Source organism: Perissodus microlepis, chromosome 1 (genome assembly GCF_051167445.1).
Source record: "Perissodus microlepis isolate ML-2025 ecotype Zambia chromosome 1, ASM5116744v1, whole genome shotgun sequence".
Lineage (NCBI taxonomy): Eukaryota > Metazoa > Chordata > Actinopteri > Cichliformes > Cichlidae > Perissodus > Perissodus microlepis.
The window spans coordinates 12429872-12455337 of NC_140461.1; the positions used below are offsets into that span (position 1 = coordinate 12429872).

General features: G+C 38.3%; 1 protein-coding gene across 3 annotated transcripts in view; it reads right to left on the minus strand.

Moving 5' to 3' along the window:
- frmd5b (FERM domain containing 5b) overlaps positions 1-25466 on the minus strand; it is an 80319-nt gene continuing 54853 nt past the window's right edge. The window contains exons 2-15 of one of the 3 annotated variants that reach the window (XR_014800432.1): positions 20966-21070; positions 19059-19101; positions 18857-18935; positions 16008-16105; positions 13557-13680; positions 11911-11998; positions 11707-11795; positions 10943-11006; positions 10425-10516; positions 10269-10343; positions 10094-10162; positions 9872-9978; positions 4510-5342; positions 1-3326 (exon numbers count right to left, since the gene is read on the minus strand). Coding sequence is in view for 1 of the 3 variants with exons in the window: in XM_084930179.1 (XP_084786305.1) it covers positions 4750-5342; positions 9872-9978; positions 10094-10162; positions 10269-10343; positions 10425-10516; positions 10943-11006; positions 11707-11795; positions 11911-11998; positions 13557-13680; positions 16008-16105; positions 18857-18935; positions 19059-19101; positions 20966-21070 (1626 nt within the window). In the remaining 2 variants the exon portion in view is untranslated. Of the gene's footprint in view, positions 5343-9871; positions 9979-10093; positions 10163-10268; positions 10344-10424; positions 10517-10942; positions 11007-11706; positions 11796-11910; positions 11999-13556; positions 13681-16007; positions 16106-18856; positions 18936-19058; positions 19102-20965; positions 21071-25466 lie in introns of all 3 variants that reach the window. The other 2 variants (XR_014800433.1, XM_084930179.1) reach the window with 2 other exon arrangements.

Sequence of the window (25466 nt, forward strand, 5' to 3'; positions counted from 1 at the left end):
CCAGTTGTCAAGAATAGATGATATTTATTCATAAATAGATTACACGAGTCCTCCTTCAGTGATTGGAAATAAGCAGTCTTGTTTGGAGGTAATAAATGCAGGACACATGCTTACAGAGACATTTCCATGTGCAGGGCCATGGTACAGGAAGGAAGCTTACAGTAAGGCCATGTCTGAGGCCTTGTTTACATCATTCATTAAACTGAAAACAAGAGTTGCTTATTAGTGGAACTGAGTGTTACCCCTTGGTCACCGCGCCAGTGAACTACATTGCACAAGGAAAGGTTCAGGCAGTTAAAAATGCTACTAATGCTGTTTAAATTATTTAAAAATATACCTGTTTTCTTCCATCGGAAATCTTGACCGTGCCGCCAGGTGTTAAGTTGTTTCTGCCAAGTAAACCTGTATGTGATACATTTATAAACTCAGTCAAAAATTAGTCTAAGATTAGACAACCAAACACGATTTACATGAAAAGATTTTTTGGATATTTTGGAGAAGTTTCTGTATCGCAGAGAGCGGTCTCTACCACTGCTGGTACACGCATACATCTGCAAACCGTTTCACCTTTTGAGGGGATTTAAAACAGTTTGTGTGACTGAGACAAACATTTTGTAGTTTACGGTTATTACATCTGACATATTTATTGCTCAGATTGCTTTAGTTGTAGATTTTTCGACATAAAGGTGAGTAAAAAGCTAAATGTTCTCCTTTACTAGCCGTATTTTTCAATACACAATTGCCTCGCATCAATCATAAACCATAGAACACCATTTAAATTAACCTCCTAAGACCCGAACTCTTTCATCTTTCGCATGTTTAATTTCGCTTTGCTATTTGGGCTGATTGGGACCCGATGAATGTAAAAACAAAGAACTACGTGCTTTTTTTTTTATTTTTATTTTTTACCTCATTTCTGTTTCTGAGAAAAATGAGGTCCACATATTAGGACATTCACTTTAAATTTCGCTAGAACAGTGGCAGTATCGTGTCCTCGTATGTTGATATCAGACCCTTGTAGAGGAAAATTTAGTATTTTGGTCTACACAACCCAAAATGTCATGTCCACATATGTGGACGCTGGGTCCTAGGAGGTTAAATAAGTCAAGTCTGAAAACAACCCCAAAATCTATTTTTGTGTTTTTGTTTTTTTAAATTAAAATATAAATATTTCATTAGATGTTTATGTTGTTCTCTGAACTTTGTACCAAAAGGGGAAAACACTGGTGCTAATACTTCTGTTTTTTTCGCTCTGGGTACAAAAATAAAACCAGCATTTAAAGCTCCACATTGAACACTACAGCAACTCTCAAAGCAATCATGTTTGTGTTAACTTTGAATAAGATTTGAACACATCAACTTTCTAAATCACCTACAGGAACCTGCAAAACTGAAATCCTCTAAGTAGTCACTTGCCTGTATTAGCCTTCTTTTTTTGCATACATAATTCATGCTTAATTTTTTTTTTTTTTGTATGACATATGTCTATTCAGCATGTTGTACCATACCGGGTGCGATCCAAAAATTCTGCAACTCTGCCAAAAAAAAACAAAAAAACAGTGTATAAACCATACCTGATAGAAATTAGGTCACTTTGTTTGATAATTACATTAAGTTTGGGCGGTGAGATGTAATTTCATGCATTTATTTCTTACAATTTAAGTCCAAAGAGTCATATTGACAGATTTCTTTCATTTCTTACAGCAGCATTTCTTTATCATGCAGAAAAACTGAAACACATTGTTGAAATTTCACTTTCTGCTGATATTGAGATATCTCAGGGATTAGGGGTTAAGGTAAACTTCTTTACACTGACAGAAAGGGGAGTTTCACTGGTCTGCTTAAAATAAGCATGGGCTTTAATGTGACCCACAATGTAAATTTGACATCTCTGCTTTAAAGCATTAATTTATCAATTGCACATTTGTGATTGTGCATTTTATCTTCTACGGGACTCCAGCTTGCAGCTGCGGAGCTGCGTGTGGTTATGACAAAAATACTTTGAAATGAAAATGAGCAATGGCTATGTTTTTAGGGTTTGTTTTCTTTCATTGCCAATTATCAAAATAATAATTCAAATTCAAACTAATAATTAAAATAGACTTTTTTCAGTTTGAATAATTTGCCCAAACAGAGGTTGGACTCTAGGCTTTTACATGCAAGTAGTTTTTTAAAATTTTTATTTCTTGTTAACAAATTTCTAAACGTTTTTAATACAATAAAAACATGGTATTAATGTTAAAAATACAAGGTTACATATATTTATTTGATATATTTATATTCATATAAATCCCTACTGCATGTTGTATCAGTTACTAATGTTGATAATCCATAGCTAACAGGCTGTGTCATGTTCATTATAAGGTCTGAATATGTTTTGCAGCTCCACAGAGATATTTTATTAGGGGCAAAAACTCTAAAAAAAAATTTGGCTTGTTGCTAAACCCATTTGCAGGGTCTGAAAGTATTAACCCTTGAAGTTGAATTTCATTTTTGGAATCTAGGAACTTTTCAGGGAGACAAATTGGGAAGGCATGCATGGATCTCTGGCTGTTGCCACAGCTGAGGTGGTTTGCTTCAAATGTGCTCCCTTTAAAGCTTCAGGGCATTAAGGGACAACCCGGTGTCGACCCTGGGGGAATTATTCAGTGTGTAACTTCATGAAAAATAGACTGGTCAGCTCCTGGACTGTTGTGGCGCCTGCAGGTTTGAACACTGCTGACTGTTTGGTCTTTGAGTTGCGATTCTCGTCTCCAGTGATGAAAGTCAACATGATGGTTGGGTGAAAACAGAAAGTTCATCTTAGCTCTCTGCGTGAGTTTGAGGTCCATGATGACATTGCCCACAGGTAAGTGCAAGTGGTCAGACACCACTTCCAGGGAGCATTCTCAAAATGTCAACAGCACTGAAAGACGTTCAGATGTGTGCAACATGTGACCTAAGCCAAGCTAATACCAGGTATGATTTTTTGCTTTTTTATGGGCAGAGCCACAAAATCTTTTGATTGCTCCTTGTATACACACAGCATCCTAAGCACTTGTAGGCTTGTTGAAAGGGCAAATACTTTTAGAGTGAAAACTGACCTCATAGTTTGAATTGATTCTGTTGCTCTGGGCTGTAAAGACACACTGTAGGCTAACCTGTGAAATACAAGAAATAAGGCCGGAGAAGGACAGCAGACTATTTTGCCATCTGTTGACACAAACTGACAGAAGTATGGGACAACAGAGGTTTCTTTGGTTGGTGTTGATGAAGGTTGCAGAACGACATAAACATGACTTATCTTAGGCTCATTTGTGAGTGCAGGGCTGAAAACCATAGATCCACTGTAACAAAAACAAACGAAAAACAGCTTCAAGTACATTAAAAGTCACTGTGAGGAACTGTCGGTGCGTTAACAAGATGGTACAAAAATGATTTAAATATATTCAGCCATTACACATAAATGCATAACTTTTTTTAACACAGCAGAGCTAAACAAAGGTGAATGACAGTCACTCAACATGGGTCTTCAACTAAAAACAAACTCTTAACTATTTACTGTTGGAAAATTGCACTAATATTATGCACTTTACAAAGGTAAAACAAAGTCAAATTTCCCTTGATAGAAAGGATCTGCTTTTTTATATTAACAGTATTGCACATCAAGATGAACTACTCCTACAGATTGCAGTAGTCAAAGAACTGACCAGACACTTGACTACCATTATAGCGCTAGCTCACATAGTCCCATCACCTTTATAACTACTGTAAAAGTAACTACAGCAAAGTGACAACTGTTCCTCACGCACAGAAGTTCATTGTAGTTATTAGAGTTATTTGGCTGCTATTTCTTAAACAGTAAACCTATTAACTCCATTACTTATTTATATCCTTAAAAAGGCTTAATTTCTAGTCATTGGATGATGAAACTTTAACAGTTTCCTAGTGTCTGGACAAAAACTGTCAGCAGATGTTTGGCCGCTAATAAAGTCTTCTGTCAGGGCAGCACCATCACACACCCGTGTCACAAAGCTACTACAACTAGTCGTTTAGCAGTGTTTTTAAATTGAATGTTCCAGATCTGGGATTGTAAAGTACATCTGGAGAAATGTGTAACGTCTATTTGCATCTGCCTAAGAATCGTATAAAACTATAATATTTGCAAACACGTTTGACTCAGGACTCATCTACATTCAGTAATGCTTATTCGTCAATTTCACGCTTTCTCTAAGCCCACCACCTGAAAACAGCAGCCATAATAACATTTAATCACCATGAATATTGTTGATTTGATATAAAAACTGATGATATAGTCTGCCCTCCATTTTTAAATCTTTTAAATGTCTTAAACTCTCAGTTGCACCCCAACACCTCAGATCGTTTTGTATTACAGTGATGATACAACATATAAATTAATAAAAAAATAAAGGCAACTATTATCTGTGGTTGAAGAAGAGAACTCAGGCATACTTGATACAGTGTTCAAATTAAACCCAGCTCCTGCGATTTTGTGAAAAAATAAAATACCTTGATGACCTGAATTTCTAAAGTAACATTTCCTTTCCTCATAGTGATGGTCAAACGTAATAAACAAGGCTCTTCAGGGGACAGTACGTGGCTTGTGACAGGATTATTCCTGGGAGAAGCTTAGTTGAAATCAGGAACAGAGCCATCCATTTCTCTCCTCTTGCCTTCTCTTCTGACCTGTCTGTTATCTGTATCCAATTTCCATGAGCGCAGGCCTTTGTTGAGTCATTTGGTCTGTTTTCACTTTGCCTCACTAACAAGGAAACCTCCCATCCATCGTAACTTACAGGCGAACCAGCGCCGCAGAGGGCAGAAGTATTCAAAGTGGAACTGCTGGAATTCAGGTGTCTTGCGGATGTCTCTTAAGAAGGCAATGTCCAGGTCCGACTCTGTCAGCATGATGAGAAGCAGCAGCAGGGCGAACAGAAGTCCAATGGTAACCAGGAAGAGACGCAACACGCTCAGGATAAACTTGTTGAGCTCCTCTACCTCGCTAGATGTTGCGGGCCTCCTCTTGACCATACGTTGTTCTCTCCTGCTGTGCCCAAATTCTGTGGCCTGCCCCTCTTTCGATGTCCCTGCCTCTGACTCCTCCTCGTCAATGCTGCAGGGGGCACCATTGAGGTGACGAGCCAAAGGCATCTCCATTCCATGTTCTGCCACGGGTGTAGGCAGCACGCTGTCAGAGGGGCTGTAGTTCTCATCTGAGATGACTGCTGACGTGCTTGCCTCACTGCCATCCACCGTCTGGCTCCTTGAAGGCATGAAGGAGTCGCCATGCGAAACTGAGCGCACCGGTGTGGAGTGAGCACTGTCTCGAAGGGACTCCAAACCTGACACAAACAGCAGGGAAAGACAGGAGTTCATAAGATTCCATAACCTGAAGGAAGTTAGGTGCTCCTTGCACCACTTAAAAAAGGGATTTTTTCTTAGATGTGGGATCCAGGACAATAACGAAGTTTCATCTAAAAAGCACTAAAGACTCTCATTAATACAGAGAAGACCCCCCCCATAATCAGACAACCCCCTATGAGCAAGCAGTTGGTGACAGTGGGAAGGAAAAACTCCCATTTAACAGAAAGAAACCTCTGGCAGAACAGGCTCTGGGAGGGGCAGCCATCTGCTGTGACTGGTTGGGGCGTGAAGGGAGGGAGACAGGACAAAAGTGACACTGTGGAAGAGAACCAAAGACTAATAAAAACTAATGATTAAATGCGGAGATTGTGTGAAAGCACAAAGAGAATGAAAACAGATGAGTGGAGAAGAGTGAAGAACTAAGGGAGAAGAAATACTCTTCTAATAGGCTCATTGCAGCATAACTAAAGAAGGATTAAGGGTCACCTAATCCAGCCCTAACTAAATTAAACAATATTATAAAAGGAAAGCTTTAACCCTAATCTTAAACATAGAGAGGTTGTCTGTCCCCAATGCGTGGATGTAGATGGATCCACATGTTTTATTTGGCACAGATTTTGTGCGAGACACCGTTCCAGATGCAATCCTCCTATTTATCCAGCCTGGAAAACAGCACTTAGAGTACAGTAGGATTTGTGTCTCCCTCTGGTCTTGAACTATGGATCTTTCATGTGTGAACCACTACCCCATAAAATAGACTGTAGATTGCAAACCTACTTGACTGTTAAGTCATCATTTTGTATTGCTTTTCTCTTCTGAAAGCAGGCGGTATTAAAATACCTAGAATGGAGGACTGTTGTTTTTGCAGGCTGATCTGGTAATATTGGAAATAACAGCTTTACCTTTATGAGTCCACACATGTAGGTGCCATTGCATTGGATAGACAGTTTTTATAGGTATGCAGCAATTAATAGTTGCTCATGAATATCCACATAACTAGTAGATGCCTGGAAAAGACATGCTTATTATGTCTGAAAGTTATAGTTATAAAAGTGGATATAAAGAAACTGTCCCTTATAGCACATAAAAGAGGAGGTCTAAAGGGAAATTACGTTCATTTGTTCCTTATTAATTAGTTCTGAAGCAAAGTTTCCACAAGCCTCTGGAGCTTGGCTTGCTGAGCTGCCAGAATATTCTGGTACATTTGTGCTTTCTTTAACACTGTGCTGACATCTCTTATGCTAATATAGTCATAAGGGAAGCTGGATTTCTTTTTAATGGCTAGCTTTTCACAACTTATGCAGAAGAAAATTAGCCTTCACATCATGTAATCTATGTCTAAGGAAATGTAATCTATGTCCAAGGAAATACAAATGGCAACTGTAACCCCAAAGTAAGCATGCAACATAAAACCGATGTCTTCTAGGAACTTACTCAGTTCTCATATTCTCATAGCTGCTTTTTGGAGGTTCGGAGGTTCATCACAGTGCAAACTTTCTATCTATCACATTAGATTTTAGCAATATCTTACACAGTCACTTAATGCTGTCATTTTTTGAAATATAACCACAAAAAATCACTTTTAAAAATCAGGAAATCTATCACAAAATATCACAATCCAACAAAACCAGCCTGATTTTTACCTGCACGATTGCCTGCTGGGCTGCAGCCATGTAACTGGAGTGGAACAGCTAGCCTGGAAGGAGCCCTGGACTCCTGTCTCAACCCAGGTCCAGAGCCTGAGTTTGAAGATCCCCCCGGTAGAGCGGGGAAAAGGGGAAGGACTCCCAGAGCCTTGCCCAAAAGCCTGGGTCCCAAAGACAGCACACGCACCTTCACATCCCGATAACAATGGTTGATCATACGCAGATGAACATTCACCTTGGTCTTGATGCGGATCAAACACTTCACCATGATTACGCAACAGCAAAAGCACTATTTCTAATTGAGTTTCTACACGTTTTCAACTGCTATCCTTTCGCTTTCTAAATCTTAAAACTGCCTCTTTGTACTCTGCCTGTCTGCTGTCTGTCTTTGTCTCCAACTGCGACTGGTCTAGCTAAGCAGCACTACTCCCTTCTATGCAGTAAGCTCCCACATGCTGTTAGGCGGGCTGACAGCGGTAGATAAATAGAAAGACATTCAGAGTGAAAGACAAGGCCCAGGAATGTGGTCCCCTTGTGCCACAGTTCACCTCGACCTCCCCTCCTGCTGTCGGCTGTGACACACACAGCATGGTCCCTGACAGCAGGAGCTTTTTTCAGGCTGAGATATCATTGCCAGTTGAAATACCAGTACAAATATAGCAACACGACAAAACACAGGGGGTTTGCTTCCCTGCTGATACACTGGGGTGCAATGTCAGAGTCCAGGACAAGAACTAAGGCTGGTTTGATAAAATGCATTTTTTTCTATTTGCTTTTCTTTTTTGCAGACAGGCTATGTTGTAAGTTTATTAGTGTGACTGAGGCCGATCGGCAAAGAGTAAACTTACTCTCAGTGGCAGCATTGGCAAAAGGTTAATAGCCTGTTGGAGGAAAGGCAGGATGGTAAGTGCCCTTTATAAACTGACAGGATGACTTTCTCATGTCAAAATAATACCTGAGGCCAGTTGCTGATGGGCACTGCAGTGTGTGCACTTTTCAGTAAAGCACACCCATTAGAGAAAGAGTGAGATCTCACAAAAATACAGAGAAAGCGACTGACATTTGCAAGTAGGTAGGCTGTTAACATGGAAAAGCACTTAGATTGCGCTCTTTCTCCATGCAGGTATTCACAGCTATGTCTGATAGTATTATAAGGAACCTCAAAAAAAATGCTGTGCCATTGCTGTGCAACCCAGATCAAATCACAGGATTAAGACAGTGATTTCTTGTGTGCCCTGGGGGACTGATACCCCAGGGCATACTATAAGACAGACTGTGATATCTCTAAATTAACCAATAAAATTATTTTTTAAAAGATAATAAAAATCTATATTTTGAGGTAAGTGTAATGCCTCAACACCAGGGCCCAAGATTTAATGGAAATCAGCAATTTAGCTAAGAAGTTTAGGTAGCTACAGTAAGACCTGGCCTAACTGGGAAGAGTTTATATGTTTAAACAAGAAAAAAAGCACAGTGGATAAAGTGTTTATATTAGTAAACTAAAGGACAAGAAATGAACTAAAACTATCTGAGCTATAGCAACATATTTAATACCTCCTGTATTATCAGGATTTGAGCAACCAAATATGGCACACAGGTTCCTCTTAGAACTCTGATGGTTCTTATGGGATAGATTTATAGTGCACCTTGGATTAACCATCCAAAGCAACAGACAGTGCACAAGACAAGTGAAGAAGAGAATGCAGGTATGGTCGAGTGGGTGGAGACGAGTGTTAGGGGGTGATTTGTGTGCCTTCACACAAATCACCCCTAACAGCAAAAGTAAATGGGAAGGCTTACAAGATGGTACTGATATCTGCTATGATGTGTGGTTTGGAGATGGTAGCACTAACAAAAAAGACAGGAGGCAGAGCTGGATGTGGCAGAACTGAAGTTTCTTTGTTGGGAACAAAGAGAATGGACAAGATTAGAAATTAGTATACCAGAGGGACAGCTGAGATCAAGCGGCTTCGATTCAAAGTTAGGCAAGGCTGAGATGGTTTGGATGTGCAGGTACTTTGTTTAAGAGAGGAGATCTAGTGGATATATTGGACAAAGGGTGTTGAAAATGGAGCTGTCTGGCAGGAGAAGAGGAACACCACAGAAAAGATTCATGGATATAGTCAGGGAGGACGTGCAGAGGGCTGGTGTGACAGACGACGACCTGTGGATAGGGTGAAATAGAGGCAGATGCCCTCTAAAGTGAGCAGCCAGAAGAAGAATACTTTTATAGCGCCTTTCTCTTCAGTGTGAGCAATCATGCCACCTTCTACTAGAAGTCTCGTTTACCCAGTCACATGAACATTCATACAGTGCCTTTATCTATGTCTTAGTGTTTTATCTAACTTTCACAAGCACTCTCTCACTCTCAATGGATTCATCAGGGTTCAGTATGGAGGAGCCGGGGACAACAACAGTGGACCTTCCAGTTTGTAGAAAACCCGCTCTACCATCACAGCCATCACTTACCTATAGATATTGTGACGCCATCATGTTACCTAGCAACCAACAGTCTAAAATGATCCATGTGCAGTATTTGTGCACTTATAAAGCCCAATAAAAGCACTTGTATTTCATAAAGTAACAATAGCAAATAATTTATATCCACAAAATTTTCATTATGCATGATATATTATGATGTCAGCATGTTAATAGTAACCATCCACTAATGGACTAACATCACTGACCAAACAATGCTACAGTATGGGCATATACTAGGTAAAATTATTGGTTAAACAGCCATCTTTTTGCACACTTGCAAATACATATATTGTTTGGCAGTTTGAGGACTGACTCCCATGACTTCCACCAACACAGTGAGAGCTTCAGCTACACTTTGCTCTTGTGTTTGTGCGGTTTACCTTCCATAATGGAAATGTGCACAGCTCTTCGTCGGGTCCTTGGCACACTCGTTAGACGAGGGCCATGAGTGATGGATGGACAGCTCCTACTAGGCACCATACCAGCCCTGTGAGAAAACACATGCATGCATAAAGCCCCAAACAAACACATGTGACAGTGCATTCAGAGCTTAAGCAATTTGTTACATAATTTAATCAATGCATGATTGTTATGATTGTTACCTGTGGATCTCCGGGGGGTCTCTCTTAATTTTAGCACTTTGTTCCATTACTTCTTTTGCAACCTTTCCACTAAAAAACAGAGAAACGTGACCACTACAGCAAGCACTGAAAACTCCCAATTGTACTTAGTATTCCCATATCATGCTTTGCAATAAACATATTGTTCTGTTGATACCTGTATCTAAAGCGACTACCCTTGAAGAAGAGGTTACTACTGGACACAGTGCGGACTTGGCTTGACTTCTCCAGCCTGTGAGTGAAAAACCATAAATACAGTCATAAGCTTAAATGAAAAGATATCTATTCAGTTTTTGTATGTAATTTTACTCACTTGTAGAAGGCCTGATTCTCCACTCCACACTTCCAAAGATGCTTGCAGGCCTCTGGTGTAGGTGCAAAGTAAGTCAGTATGATCTTCTTATCCTGAAACCAGTCCACTATATTAACTCATATTTGTGATGAAAGCAACATTCTTTTTTATCTAAAGGCTTTACATTCTCATTCAAACCAAAGCCTACATTGAGTTTTAGAATATGAGAAGGTGTCTATACAGATATATTTAAAGGGCACTGTAACCAATCAGCCAAAGAAAACCCAAAAGAAATAATCCCTCTAATCTAAACATCAACCGCCTCTAACACAGTGTCTTTATTTTACTCTTTTGTCTGCTAAAACCTATGGGTAGCACACATTTTTGTCAAATCCTTCCTCGTTTATTTCCGCATTAAGAATATAGTACAGTGGCTCCCCAGTGGCAGAGTCTCCATGCATAAAACACGGCCGCACTCATTTAACTTCCTGAGCTCCACAGGGTAGAATAGGCAGAGTTTTAATAATGAATACACATACCTCCTTCTGATTTGCATATATATGGAACGTCTTTGCTTCAAACTTAAGTTTGGTCACCTCCTCCCTGAGGTTAAAATAAAGAAGACGGACCAAACAGAGTAACAAAGAAATCAGACCAGAAAGAATAGGGGAGAAAGTGAGCAAAAGAAAAGAGAGACATAAACTAAAAAAGGCTGTGAAATATTAAGAGCTGTAGGTGAATTAACAGGGCTAACAGTGATTCATTTCTGTGCTGAAAAGTCTAAACACATTGATTACAAACAGAAAATTACAAGAATAACCTGCAAGAGCTCAAACGCTGATTTGGAAACAACAAAACAAGTCAGATGCTGTGAAAACCTCGTAGCTTTCTCTGCGGTCTTACAAAGGTTACTGTTATCTTCTTGTATGGATCACTGGTTACTTTTATTTTCCTTTGGACCCTCTTGCATCACATTTCACAATATTTTAAAAATTGTACTGTACTTTGTGTGTTTTTTTCCAACAATGCGTGAAATTGTATTAAGTTTAGGATTTTATTTGTTCTTTTTTTTTATTTAAAGCACTGAGGTCATTTTGAAGTGGAATGTAGCTGATATATTCATGGGCATAAAAGTTTAAAATAAGTTTAAATGTTAAAGTCTTTTGATGCTTAATTCATATGTGAGCTTTTTCTGCAACTGATGGGGAGATTATATTTAAAATAAAGTCACTGTCTTGCTAGTACAGACCTTTGATATGAATATGATTATCAAGTGAAGTTTCAACTCTTCATCTCTACTCACCATTTGAGGAAGTGAACCCTCCTGTTTCCTTGCAGCACAGTGAATCCAAAAGGGGTGAAAGCCAAAAAAGCCGGGTTCCCAGACACATCCTGACAGCACATCCGTGTTTTTTGTAAAAACGTGGATTTGAGTTAACATTTTAAATCACAATGACATTCAGTCATTCATGTTAGGGTTCACTTTACTGTAAATCTTAATGATAACCTTGCATGGATGTGGGTCGACCCCATAGGTCTCCAACATCTGAGCCTTCTGAAGAAAGTTGAGCTCTGATGTTTCAGGAGTCTGACCTCTGAGAAAAAAGTTAAATAAATAAAGTCAACATACTGGGTTCTGTCACAGCTCTTAATTCACGGAGACAGACTTATGTGAAGATTATGTTCATTTCTAATAAGTAACCTAAAACAGTTATACAAATAACTTTAATAAATTTAAACCCTTGGCATAAAAAAAGCACATAGCAGGCTGATTAATACCCCCCCCCCAAAAAAAAAGAAAAAACCCCAACAACAAACAAACTCATATTGCTTGTATAACTAATATTATAACTAACTCACATTGACTGTAAAACATCAATCTTTGCCAATAAGATTTTGCAAAGACAAATTTATTTTTTCTGATTTTCTGATGCTACACATTATCAGACTTGATAATGTGTAGCATCAGAAAGGTTTGGATGCTTTAATTTTCCTAAAGAAAAAGTCTCTAACCATCTACTTACTCTTTTAAATGTCTATAGCTGCCAGGGTGTAAACTGTGCAGATCAAGGATACATAATTAAATCGGTTCACTGTGTGTAAAGAATCAAACAAAAGCTTACTTCAGTTTTTAGCCCTGCAGGTCAAACTTTAAAGCAGTGACTATAATGTTCTAACAGCTGTTGTACTGACCACAGGAATGAAAGGATTATAAATCAATCTGCTGTCTACATTTTCTTCTATTAATAATCCTTGATGAAACTAGTGTATGAGTCACATTAGCTCGGCTGGAGAACATACTGTAGCTCCTTGTTTTTGCTCAGGCAGTCTGAAATAAACTGAATTAATGTCATTATCCCTTTGCCACACTCAAGTTTCTTGTATCTTAGCAAATTACACTGTTATTCTTATGCAAAATGTTTTAGGGACAACCTTTGACACTTAACTCCAGGGAATGTACTTAATTATGGAAAGGAAATGAGCAACAGAGGGCAGTATAGGATTGAATCTATACCCAGTGCCAGCATCCTCCTGGGTTTTGTACATTGTATATACAGCAAGTATAAGTTACTGTGGAGCTGTTTATTTGATTAAATCCTCTTTTGCCCAGGAATACTATCTGCAAGGTTCATCTTCCAACATTGTACAGAACATTGTACAATGTACTCCTAGTCTCAACATCACTGAGCTGGTCTTAAATTATCCAGTCAGTCTAAATCCACAGAAGAACTACAATTTTTCCAAAATCTTAAAACAAACTACCAGCACAGTAAAAAAAAAATGTATTCGTGTTTTTTTAAACATTCTTTAAAGGTTTTGTACCATATGACAGAAAAAACATCAACAACCTCTACATCACTGCTTTTAATTCACAATACCTGCTACATAATTAAAAGTTCAGAACTTTTTACAATATATAAGAAATTATGCTTGCCTATCTTGTCTTAATATCCTAAATGAGAATTCCAATGTATGTTGATCTAAAAGCATCCGCACTCATGTAAGTTAAATAAGAAGCTATATATTATATAGAATAGTTGATTGCATAGGTGCTCCAAGTCAGCTATGCTCTTGTGATGCCTGCACCTTGCCTCTGATAAAACTGAAGGAGACTACACAGGTATGCAGGGATCTGGACAGATGCCACCTTACATTAGCTCAGTTTTGTGGATCTCAGCAATCCGCCGCTCCAACTTCTCTGAGTGCTTCGGGAAGAACTGAAACTTGGAGCTGTAGCCCTCTGGATGTTTCCCAGGGTCATAGTCACCAATTTCAGCTGGAAAATTAAAAAGAAAGAAATAAAAGAAAAGGATGACTTTTTTAAACGATTTTATGTTTGGCTTTTTGCCTTGCCTTTAATTGATAGGTAAAGCTAAGTGTGAAACGATGACATACAGCAAAAGGCCAGAGTTGGAACTGGGACTGCTGAGGTAATAAATTAGATGGTGTATGTGCTACCAGCTGGCCCATGAGTCACTTTTTTGTGATGTAAGACCCTTCAACCAATTATGGGATAAAGAAATCGTAGCTAAATGCTATTGCTTGAACTTTCAAACAAACAACTGGACTAAATTATGTTCATCATACAGGGGTTGTTCTTATTAGCTCAGTTTAAAGATAAATTGTACAAGTTGAATAATCATGCACAGAGAGACAGTGTGTTCTCAGTATTAAGAGAATATTATCTCCGTCCTGCTGCCCAGCATATCTTTGAGCACGAAAATGTCACATAGAAAACAGTGAAAAATATTTTCACTTTGCCAATTTTGACATTAAAAGGTCTTTCCTTTTACTCAGAATTATTTCAGTTTATGTTGTGTTCAGCTACCAGTGACAATGTTTGACTTTCTCATTTATGTGGTTGGCCTTGACAGAAAAGAGTTTGTGCTGGGGTGCATGATACTGAAAGACATTTCTTTAAACTAATAATAGTAAAAAGATTAAACTTCGATTATAACTTTTCAAGGTTAAAACATCTGCTCACGAATACATGAATCTTTATTCTGAATCAAAACTTTGACATTCAAGCAAAGATCAACATAATGTAATATGTAAATATCAGTTTAGTGGAATTTATCAGAGTTGAAACCTTCAAATGTGTTATTTGTGTCTAAAGGATTGATGTGCAGCACGAGACAGCTATTGTAATTTACTTCAAATTAACATAGGTAGTAATTATTTAGCATAATTGGGCAATAACAAAATTTAAGCACACTGTAAAACGAGTGATTTGAGATGAGAATACTTTGCTCTTCCTCTTGGTTACTTCTTTCAAGTCTTGGAGAATATGACTCTTCTATACAGTAAAGGGGGACCCTGGCCAATTATAGGTCCTTTCAGAGAAATGGTGTCCCTATTGGCGATTACATGTCACCTCAGATGGTGAAAAGTGTGACTCAGTGGTGGAAAATCCTGGTGGAATAGCTCTCATTCCTGGCTTCACAGCCTTCACAGAGCCATCCCACCCCCACCGAAAAAAGAAGACAGACTTAATAAAAAGAGCATAAAAGACACTGTGACTGAAAATATTTAAAAAGCATGTAAATCTGCAAAGTTTCTCAGTTTCATCTGAGCTGTTGTTGTGTTTGGTTTGGTTAGGTTAAGAAAAGTAGATCCACCATAAAAATAGGCGCTATGATAAATGTTGCTAACTGTAACCAGGCTAATGACAGCTAATTTAATTACAGTGCTAGCTGCAAAAGATTGGGGACGTTTTTTGCCCATGTGATAGTATCAGAGTTGTAATTGTCGTAACTGCTGAGATGTTTTCCAACTCACAAATAAACTGTATACATTTCATTAAGTGTATATTATATATATGCAATGTTTTTAAGCCCCCACAGATGAACTCTCTTTATCTGGTGTATAAGAATACAATATTTCTTAAGACTGGTGTGGTTGAAACCACATTTGTATTGCAGCCACTCAAGGCTGCTGTTTCTTATTCAAACTGTTATTCTCCCTCTCAAGTGATTATTGCTAAATAATTGAAAGACACAGTTCACCCAAAAAAATTACATTTCTTTTCTGGCCTGTTATTCTGTTTATTCGTCTACATTATTTTAGTGTGAAATGCACAATTTTGTTAATGCCTGCGTTCTAAGGCACACTGTGGTTTGTATTATTTACTGTAGGAACATAAAGAGACACAGAGGACATTTAGATTCAGGGAATGTCTGAGAGACAGAATCCTGGCAGCAGAGATGTTTGGTAGTGTGTGTGACAGGGAAACTGTTTCTTAATGCACCTCACCCCTCTGCATGTTGAAGAGTCTAACACCCAGAGGAACCAGGAAATCTTTTTGTCAGAACTCTCAGATTTGGTTTCAAAGCATGTAAACATCTTAAATTAAACTGATGATTTTTTTTTTTTTACATTGAGTTTATCTAAGTTGCTTTTCATACTGTTATTTCAAAAATAGCATTTTCAGTTTAGCATAAAAACAACAAACTCCGATTCCCTTTGCAAACAACAGTATGAACTCTATGAGTTTTCAGCTTTTAAACACATTCTGCTCACACGTTTGCACACATCCACACAGTGAAATATATGTTTACCGTTTGATTAAACATACTCGTCTCACAAAAAGGTTATTTGTCATACCTTGTAATATATAGGCAGCCAGCAAAGCTGCATCTGATGTCTTGCACAGGAGGCGGCCGTGGTAGAGATCCCTCTTAACCTGCAGGAAGACAAGATATCTGTGGAGTGGAACACAGAGAAACTGATTTGGGTCATTACTCATAGGACGTCTAGATGTTTACAATTTAAAATTAAAGTGCCTTTTGAGGCTGCGTATGTAGTATATGGGAAGTCACTGTTAGAAGATGAAATTCTGAGAGTACCAAATAAGAGCTGAGGCTGACTTCTATAAAGTGTTTAGAGTGAAAGACATGATGACAGATTATGACACGAGTGTTTTAAGGCGACTTGAGATTGTATGTCTGTGTTTACTACGAATAAGCAACCTTGTAGCGCTACACAGTAAAATGTAAAATACATAAATGTAACTTTTGAAACCTTATTAAAACACTCGGGCCTTTTTGTAGCCCATTTTTTAATTCACTTATAACACAATTTATGAGAAAAATGAGTCATCATCTTATGTCCAGGCTTCTAAAATGGACTGGTCATGCATTTAAGAAGGTGAAAATTTATTCTAATTTCACACAGAGCACAAGCATCCATCCATCCATCCATCCTCTGCTGCTTCAGGCTTTCCCAGCTTCTCTACATGTTCATGAAGAGCCTGAAGAGGGTGTGAGACAGAGCACACCCTGGACAGGTCTGGACCAGTCTGTCGCTGGAGTTTCGAGCTTATACATAATCATTTTGAGAATTGAGATTGATTTAAAATATGATTGCAGTTTCATGGACAAACCCTCTGGGTACAACTTCATCTTCTGGTCTCTTCTACAACATCCAAAAATTCCTGTCTGTCATTTTGCTCACCCTAAATTCATTTCATACGGCTGTGATTCTGCTTCTCTCCAAGCAGCAAAGCAATAAATAGCATAGAAGTATTAAGCATTGCTGGGAAAAAGTGTGGTTATTGAGCATTTTACATTACTGAGGTTATTACTTGTTGTCTTCAATGTGTGCAAGTTTCATACAAGGTTCATTTTTATGTAATTTCTACTGCCTTTGCCACCTCATCGCTCACAAAATCTTGCATGGTACCCAAGTTTCTTTTACAATACACAAAAGCGGGATTGCTGTGAAATAACTGGTATTATTTAGATATATTTTTGCTTATCCGCTATGCATTCATTTGTCTGTAAAAGCCTCTAGTCGGAACAGATGGATGAGGATGGAGGGGCTCTGCCTTGCCGGCGCGCTGGTCTATCAAAATGAGCTGGATTGTGAATAAGAGATTTCATTGCGTGGCAACCAGTCGAGGGATGTGACTTACAGGGATCTGTGCACTTGGAAGCTCTCCGGCTCACTCCTCACAGCAGTTTGTTCAGCTGTCACAGATGCTGCACGCCGTACAGTAGTGGCACAGAGCTTCATGACACCACAGCTTGCACAAAAGGAAACACTCAAATCCTCTCTGCACACAGGCCACTGTGCTGAACTCGGAGTACTCTTACAAATTGAAAAGCGTGGGTTTCTGCCCCTTCATAACCACTTGCCCATTTTAATACTGGACTTTAGATAATTTATAGGGTCATTTTGGCTCATTAATAAAGAGGCCAAGTTGAAACCCATTTTCAACGTTCCCATTAAAATTGCTATTATACTTTCCAGGGTTTTTTTTCCTTAAGCGAATAACAATTTACTGAAAAGGATTCCTTATTTAAAATCAAATAGGATTTCCTAATGATCTCGTTTAAGTTGCAGTGGTATTATTCATTCTTCCATTTTGTAAAAGCCAGCTACAGAAGCATAAAAAGGCATTATCTGATTGGATTTTATGAGATAAGTAAGGGCAGAAGAAAAAGATATCTTCCCCACCCCTTTTTGGTTAAATAAAAGTCTCTCTTTGCTGTGGAGACTTTTATTATTTTATATCTGCCATTTAAATTTGATCTGTGTCAGCATTTCTTAGATTGTTGAGTGTAAGAAGCAAAAGGGTAGACATCTATACACATTTCCTGCTTTAAGTTGTGTTAAAAAGGAATATTCCACACACATATAATAATAATAATAAAAATAATAATAATAATAATAATAATGATGTCAGCTAACTTGAAGCACAACAAAAGGAACTCAAGTTTGCCCTTCAGTATTTTCTAATGCCCTGTTTTTTTTTCATTGTGTGTCTGTAATTTGTTTTTTCTCTCTTTTCTATGAGCGTCATGATTGGCAGTCCCATTTCAGTGTAATGGCAGACATCTTGACCCTATTCAGAAATTGCAAGTGACAGATCCCCGTGACCTGATAGAAGGACATTTGCAAGTGAAAATGAGTCGCTCAGTTTTCTTGGTATGCATTAAAACCCCCTTTTTTCTTGCACATCTGGTTTTTATTTTAATTTTTTACGTTTGTTACTATTTATTTTTTCTAGTTTTTCCAGTAGTCAATACAAATGGCTGCAGACAGTGTGACATTAGCATACTTGCTGGTTGTAATAAAGGCATTTAAGTCATGTAGAAATGCAAAACATGACTGTGAAGAGATGTGAGCTCTGCCACCATCATCCTCAGAGCTCAGTTAGTGGCAGGCAGTTGTAAAAACTGACACCTTACAGTCAAATATCATTTGTTGATGGCATGTTTTATTACTGTGTGCACCTCTGCAATGTGTCATTTTGTTTGTATTCGCTCGATTACTGTGCAAAAGGTTCAGCTGTGATCTACAGATGAAAATTAGCTCTAAGCAAATTCAGGTATAAGACATACAATTATCATATTTTAAACTTCAAAAGGTCTCCCATAGAAGAAGAACATGATATAAATTAACCCCACCTTTTCCCATGTGGAGCCCACTAAGCTATCTTAATGTCTTACCTGGTGATTTCCTCTTTCAGGGCAGCGGGGTCAGGTGGGTAAAACTTGACACGCAAACACATGGTGAATGGAGGCTGGGCTACAAACAGGAGATATATTTCTTTCAGGGGTTTTACTCTAATCAACTCTGGACATCTTGGAAAAGGAATAAACCAAAAACAGTATCAACAAACTCATCAGGGATCTCAAACTAAATACTTACATTTCATTTGTTTGGCAATTGACTTTGTAAACTCCAACCAGTGCTGTACGGAAGAGAAAGAGAAGTAAAGACCTGCACTTTGAACACTGATTCAATATCTGCCAAACTGTCAGTCTGGGATCTGATTACTCAGCAGCTGAGCATGATGACTTAAAATCTATAGCTGGAAGGCACACTCCCATCGCCTCGCCTTCTGTTTATTTAGACTCCCTCCAACACAGTCACCATGCAGAGAAAAGAAAGACATTTAGAAGATAATCAGGAGAGTGCTGCTTTTCTGTTTATTTTGAGCACCAACCATCAAGATTCATTAGTGGTTTTAATCAGTGAGATAATCACAGTTTGACAATGGGGCACGGAAGTCAACACAGGGTAGCCAAAGATGCTATAAAGAAAGGGCAATTGGCTGAGGCAAGGTCGGTTAGTTTTCTGGGGCAATTTTTTTTGAAGATTTTTGTTCTCTACAAGATCTGCCTCCTTGAGATATCAACCTGGTAAATAATGCATGTGTAAAACGCAATGCTGAATAGCCCTCAAGGTATCCTATCTTTTCATTGCGTTGAGCTAGAGTTGAAAGATTTACACAAAGATCCAGCAGAAAGTCTTATCATGTATGACTAGCAAATGCAGTCATACATGATGGGAATGGTGATGTGAAATGATGTACAACAAAGCATCGTTATTCCAGGTTTATTTCTGAATCATCCACTATCTCGGAGCCTACTGGATTGCGCATTCTTAGCATTAAATAGCATATGTTTCGCTTATGACTTTGTGTATTTAGAGGCTGTAAAGTAACCGCCATCCAAATGGGTGGTTGTTGGATTACTGGTGGAGGCTGAAAAATGTAAAAATATCACCACTGAAGTAAAATACTGAAGTGACCTTTGAGAGTGTAAAAAGAACAAAGCTTTTTAGACCTTTTAAAGAATTTGTAATCTTATTTACAGTTAAAGGTTGAATAATTAAGGAGTCCTCAGTTCAAGCTCTGCAAATCTACCTATCACTGTATCATTTTTTCCTTTAATTCATATTCACTTCAGTCAAAGAGGTTGGCTTTTTGCCAGCTTTTATTATTAATCTGTAGATCTACCCATCTGTTCAGAATCCTTAAATAGACCCAAATGCTTTCTTATCCTTGCATCAGCTTCCCATTATTTTCTTCAGCGCTTTTAAGATTTACATTTGAATACGGTTATCCTTTAAATCCAGCGTAGCAAATGAATCTCAATGCTGTATAACCTTTTTGAGGCATAAAATGGATTTTTGAGGACAAGGACCCAGCTAACGTGTGCTCACAAATGATCTAAAAGGTGAACAAAACTTCAAATAATGTAAGATAAGAAACTTAACAAGAGATAATTATTGTTGGGAAATATAAATATTAAAAGGTTGGGTTTTAGTGACGGAGGGAAATTTTTAAAATTTGTTTTGTTTTATTTTTCTATTTGGTGGGTTTGTTATGAACAGGGGTGCATATAAGTGGTCCGCAGATGCGCATGCGCTGTCAAAATAAAAAACGCGCACCAGATAAGAAGTTGCAACGCGCGTTTGCGTACATACGATTTTTACGGCACATTCTGCACCACATCTCTGTGCGTTCATCATTTGTTTGAAGCCAGCTCACCTCCTGCAAACACTTTTCCAAGAATACGCGCTTCTTTTGTGATTCGGACTCCTTCTGACATTTCTTTGGAGGTGGAGGAACACCAAAGCAATTGCTTAAAGGAGCTTGCTTCTTCGACATCTTTAAGAGTTCTAAACAAATGTCTGTCCTCCTCCAGAAAATCTTATGTACACAAACGCGCGTTGCAACTTCTTATCTGCTGCACTTTTATTTTGACAGCGCATGCGCACCTGCCGACCACTTATGTGCACTGCTGGTTGTGAAGAAGATTCATACTTACTCTCTGCTTGTCTGGGTCAACATATCTGATGCCAAAGTAGTCTTTCTCCAGCAGGTTAAGATGGTGGCAGATGAGGTCAAACAAGTACTGTCCTTTGGCGTCCCGCTGAAAGAGACATGACATGAGATCGTATGAGAAGATTCAACCAATGTGCCCATTACTGAGGGATATTAAAGTCAGAAGGGTAGGGGAAAAACATGACTCCACAGTCTCCATCCTCCCTCACAGTAGTTGCATACTGGGACACAGTTAATGAACCCCAAGCAGATCAATGTTGTTTACTGTGCACACAAACACTTGGAATCAAAATCTAGACTCCACATTACAGACAGAGCAGCAAACAGCATCATGCATTATAAAATGAAGAGGACATTTAAAGACATAATAATAGTGCCACATCGAGCTGATTTATTTCTGTCTCATCAGGAAGTCCATCTTTTTTTTTCTTTTCTTTTTGAGCCTCTGAAAAGTCAAAACGGCCACCAGAAAATGTTTTAATATTTTACTACCCTCAAGGGAGATATATGAAGGCTATCAAATATTCATATGGAGGCAGCAGCCATCTGTGAACGCTCTGAAACATTACTGCAGCAGAAAAAGACCCGAAAAAGCAGCAAGACGGTGAGTAGGTTCACTGCAGACTGGAAAGAAGTTATAGGCCTTGTCAGGCAATGCAGCCAAAAAATCTAAATTTATGACTATTTTTTTAGATTTCTTTTTGTTTCTGTGGGCCTGTACTTGACCAAAATAGTGAAGATGGACTGGAAAGGGGGAGAGATAGATGGGGAGATGAAGTGAAGCAAAGGGCCAGAGGATGAATCAAACTCAGGTCACTGCATGGAGGAATAAGTCTTAAGTGAATGGTAGACACGCTGAGCCAGGTGTGATATGGGGGAGCCCCAGGATACTGTAACACACACACACACACACACACACACACACACACACACAGATATATATATATATATCAGATGTGACAGTGAACGTTATTCACTTTTGGAACTAGCAGTTTAACTCAGAGTAAATATGGCTTTACAAAAAGTTGCATGTACCCAATGTGACTCATTGAAAATCTATTTTAGTGAAGTCTTTATTTAGATTTAACTACATCATTAAGACGCATAGCTCCCACTGAATGCAAAATGAACCGTGAGAAGTAATTTGGCGTGTTATAACAGTGCTAACAAAAATCATCTGTGATGGACAACACTGCAATATTTCACCCCTCTTGGGCTTGTAGTATAGACCAAAAGTGATGTTGAGAAAGAAAAGGGAACAGTTACCTTAACTGATTTAAAAAGGCAAAGGGGTTTTCGTGACATACACATGCATTTCACATACACTTCTCCTATGTTGAATGAATGGACTTCAGTCAGCTAGGAGCCATAGGTGTGGTCATGCACTGAAAAATGCAAACGAATTGTGAACATTTATTAGACCACCACCTAGTGTAAGGTTTATATCAGAGCTGCTCTAAACTAACAGTGTTAGTAATTATCAAAATATTTTTTTTATGTTGCTGTAATGGTTACATCAGTATGCACAATCAATATGATATTTTTAATGCTAAAATCATTGTTATTATCCATTTATTTTTAAATTTTCTGTTTTAAAAAAGCAGAACAAATAGTGAAGCAGATCGGGGTTTTTAAAACACCAAAATTGCAGTAATTTACTTGCATTTTAAAGAGGTAAATTAATTTAGTGGTTGAACGTTATGCTTGATTAATTTTTGACTTCTCAGTGAAGTCTGCTGTGTCTTGCTGTTGCCGCTACCGGTCCGTGAGAGTTGAGGCTCAGGTGTGAAATGTATGGTTTTCAGGGTTTTTATTGGTTTTCAGCGTTATTTTGTTATCGTTTTTATTGTTAACTCGGTTTTTCTGGGTCTTTTCACGTGTGTTATGAATAAATCTTCTTTTTTTCGGTTTTTACTAGTTTTATTTTGTTGTATTTATCCGCGACACCTTAAAGGCCGGTCCGTGAAAATATTGTCGGGCATAAACCGGTCCGTGGCGCAAAAAAGGTTGGGGACCGCTGGTCTACAGGACGTCTCGAAGGACATTCAAAGTTCTTCTTTGGCTATTGCTGCCTTTTGTTTCATTCTATGTCAAGATGATCCCACAGTGATTCAATGATGTTGAAATTCAAGCTCTTAGGAGGCCAGTCTATGACTGATAATGTTCCGTTGTGTATTTTTATATTCCGGTATTAGGGGTGGGAATCAAGAACCAGTACTTTTAGACAACCGGCTCCCAGCAGTTCAATTCCTTGGAATTGTTAGCCTGCTTGCCTTTCAATTCCACTCACAGCTCCGGCACAAGTACTACAATCAGCTGACTTCAGTGTGTGTGCTGGAGGAGAAAAATAGTGGTGACATCTACAACGTGGATATAAACATTATTTTTATTTTTATTGCACAAAAGGGTGAGAGCACAATGGTAAAGTGCAAACTGCATCCAGAACAGACACAACTGCATTATACTTCTAACTAGGGCTGCCACAAACGATTATTTTGATAGTCGACTAGTCACCGATTATTTTTGCGATTAGTCGACTAATCAGATCATGCATCCATTGTAAAACGTACAGCTTATTGCACCAGCATGCATCTGCTCTTATATAACTATCATTAGCTTACAGCTTTAAGTGTTTAAGGTATGTGCTAACTAAAAATAAAGACAAGATGATAGTTTATTAAATTTTAATGAAATTTGCAGATTGTTTCGGTGAAGTTTAATAAACTCCTTGCTATCCAAAATATAACAGGACACCGGAGTAAATTCTCGAGCATCTCACACTTTTGATAATCAGTTGTCTGCTTGACGTTTATTCAGCTGTGTAAAAACTATAACTTTAATATCAGCCAAACCGATTTACTCAGGAACAAATAAAATACTAAAAAAAAGCCAAACAATAACATTTGTAAGTTATCTAAGTGACTTATATATGTTTAACCTGAGTAGCGAAAGACGGCGGTGGGTTTGAAAACGATTTGCCGGGAGTCCGGTGTTCTCACGGGCTCTAGTGAGCCTTGCCCCCGGCTAGCTATCGTGCTAGTGGGTAACAGAAGTCTCCGAAAACGTCGGAGCGCTTTTGAAAATATGTGGTGTCTTGATAAACTGAGAAGATATTTGAGGTTTACACAGTTACATTCTCGCCTGAAAATATGTTAAACGTTTATTTTGTGACCCAGAAAGAATAATAAGAGTAACATTAAAACTAACTAGCTGCCGCCATTGTTGGAAACTGAGCTGGGTCGCGCTATGAATTCTGGGACAGAGCTTCTTCTTCGGGGTTTAACGGCAGCTGGCATCCTTGTACATGCAGTGCTGCTATCTTCTGTTTCAGTCCGTTATTACACTCTTAAATCCTACTACTTATTCCTGCGTCTTTTGTGATCTTTTACAAAGCTTCAAACGACGCATCGACTATTAAATCAGTCGTCGACGATTTTGATAGTCGACGTAATCGTGACTAGTCGACTAATCGTGGCACCCCTACTTCTAACACAACTTTGGCTCTTTGCAAGTAGTAGCATATACAGCATGCTAACCCTAAGCTAGCCCAGAACCCAGACTGTGTTAAAACTGAGTGAATGCAGACCCACGCCCAGCAACCAGACCCTGAACTTCAACAGGTAACAATGTTTCCATGTTTCTTTATACTGGTTTTTATCTTTGCTTTGTATTCATACTTAAATAGTAGGAGAAAGATTATATATGCGTCTTCATTAGAATAGGGATGTGTGTTGGTGTGTGGGACTGTAGCATACCCATATGGAAAAGAAATAGCAAAAACTTATAAAAGACTTGCATAAGATGTGGCCTACTTCATATAGTGAATCATATAAGGCTTATATGATTTACTCATGAAAGTGGCCACTTTCTCATTACTTTCATATATTGTTTTAGTAAGTATCCAAAACATACAAGTTTCATTTATATCATTTTTCAAAGGATCGTATATCAGTTTTTACTCTTGTATGCTTTTCATACAAGTTTCACACAAGACAGATACAAACTTTATAAGATTTATATATATCTTTTCCATATGGGTATGTAGACAACGTGTTTCATGTAACAACAGATGTAATGAGTAGCGTAACAAATTCATTTCTCCTGCGAGTAGTTAAGTAATGTTCTGCATTACTTTTAGGAAAGTGTTCTGTGTAATATATGTAATACATTACTTTTTTAGTAATTACCCCAACAGGCAAAAGACCTCCAACATGCACAAACATTTGACCAAACAGCATGCAATTAATTTGCACAAATGTAATGTCTTTGATATGCTGCTTAGCGATGGTAGTGACTCTCAAAGTGTAGCCAATAAGAACCCAATGAGAATCGATAAGTGATATCGATAATGGGATCGGAATTTCTAAATTCTTATCAATTCCCTTCCCTACCAGTTATGCTTTTACTGCATTGGCAGTGTATTTGGGAACACTGATATCCTTAAAAATTGAACTCTTTGCCATTGAAACACTTTCCAGTTAACA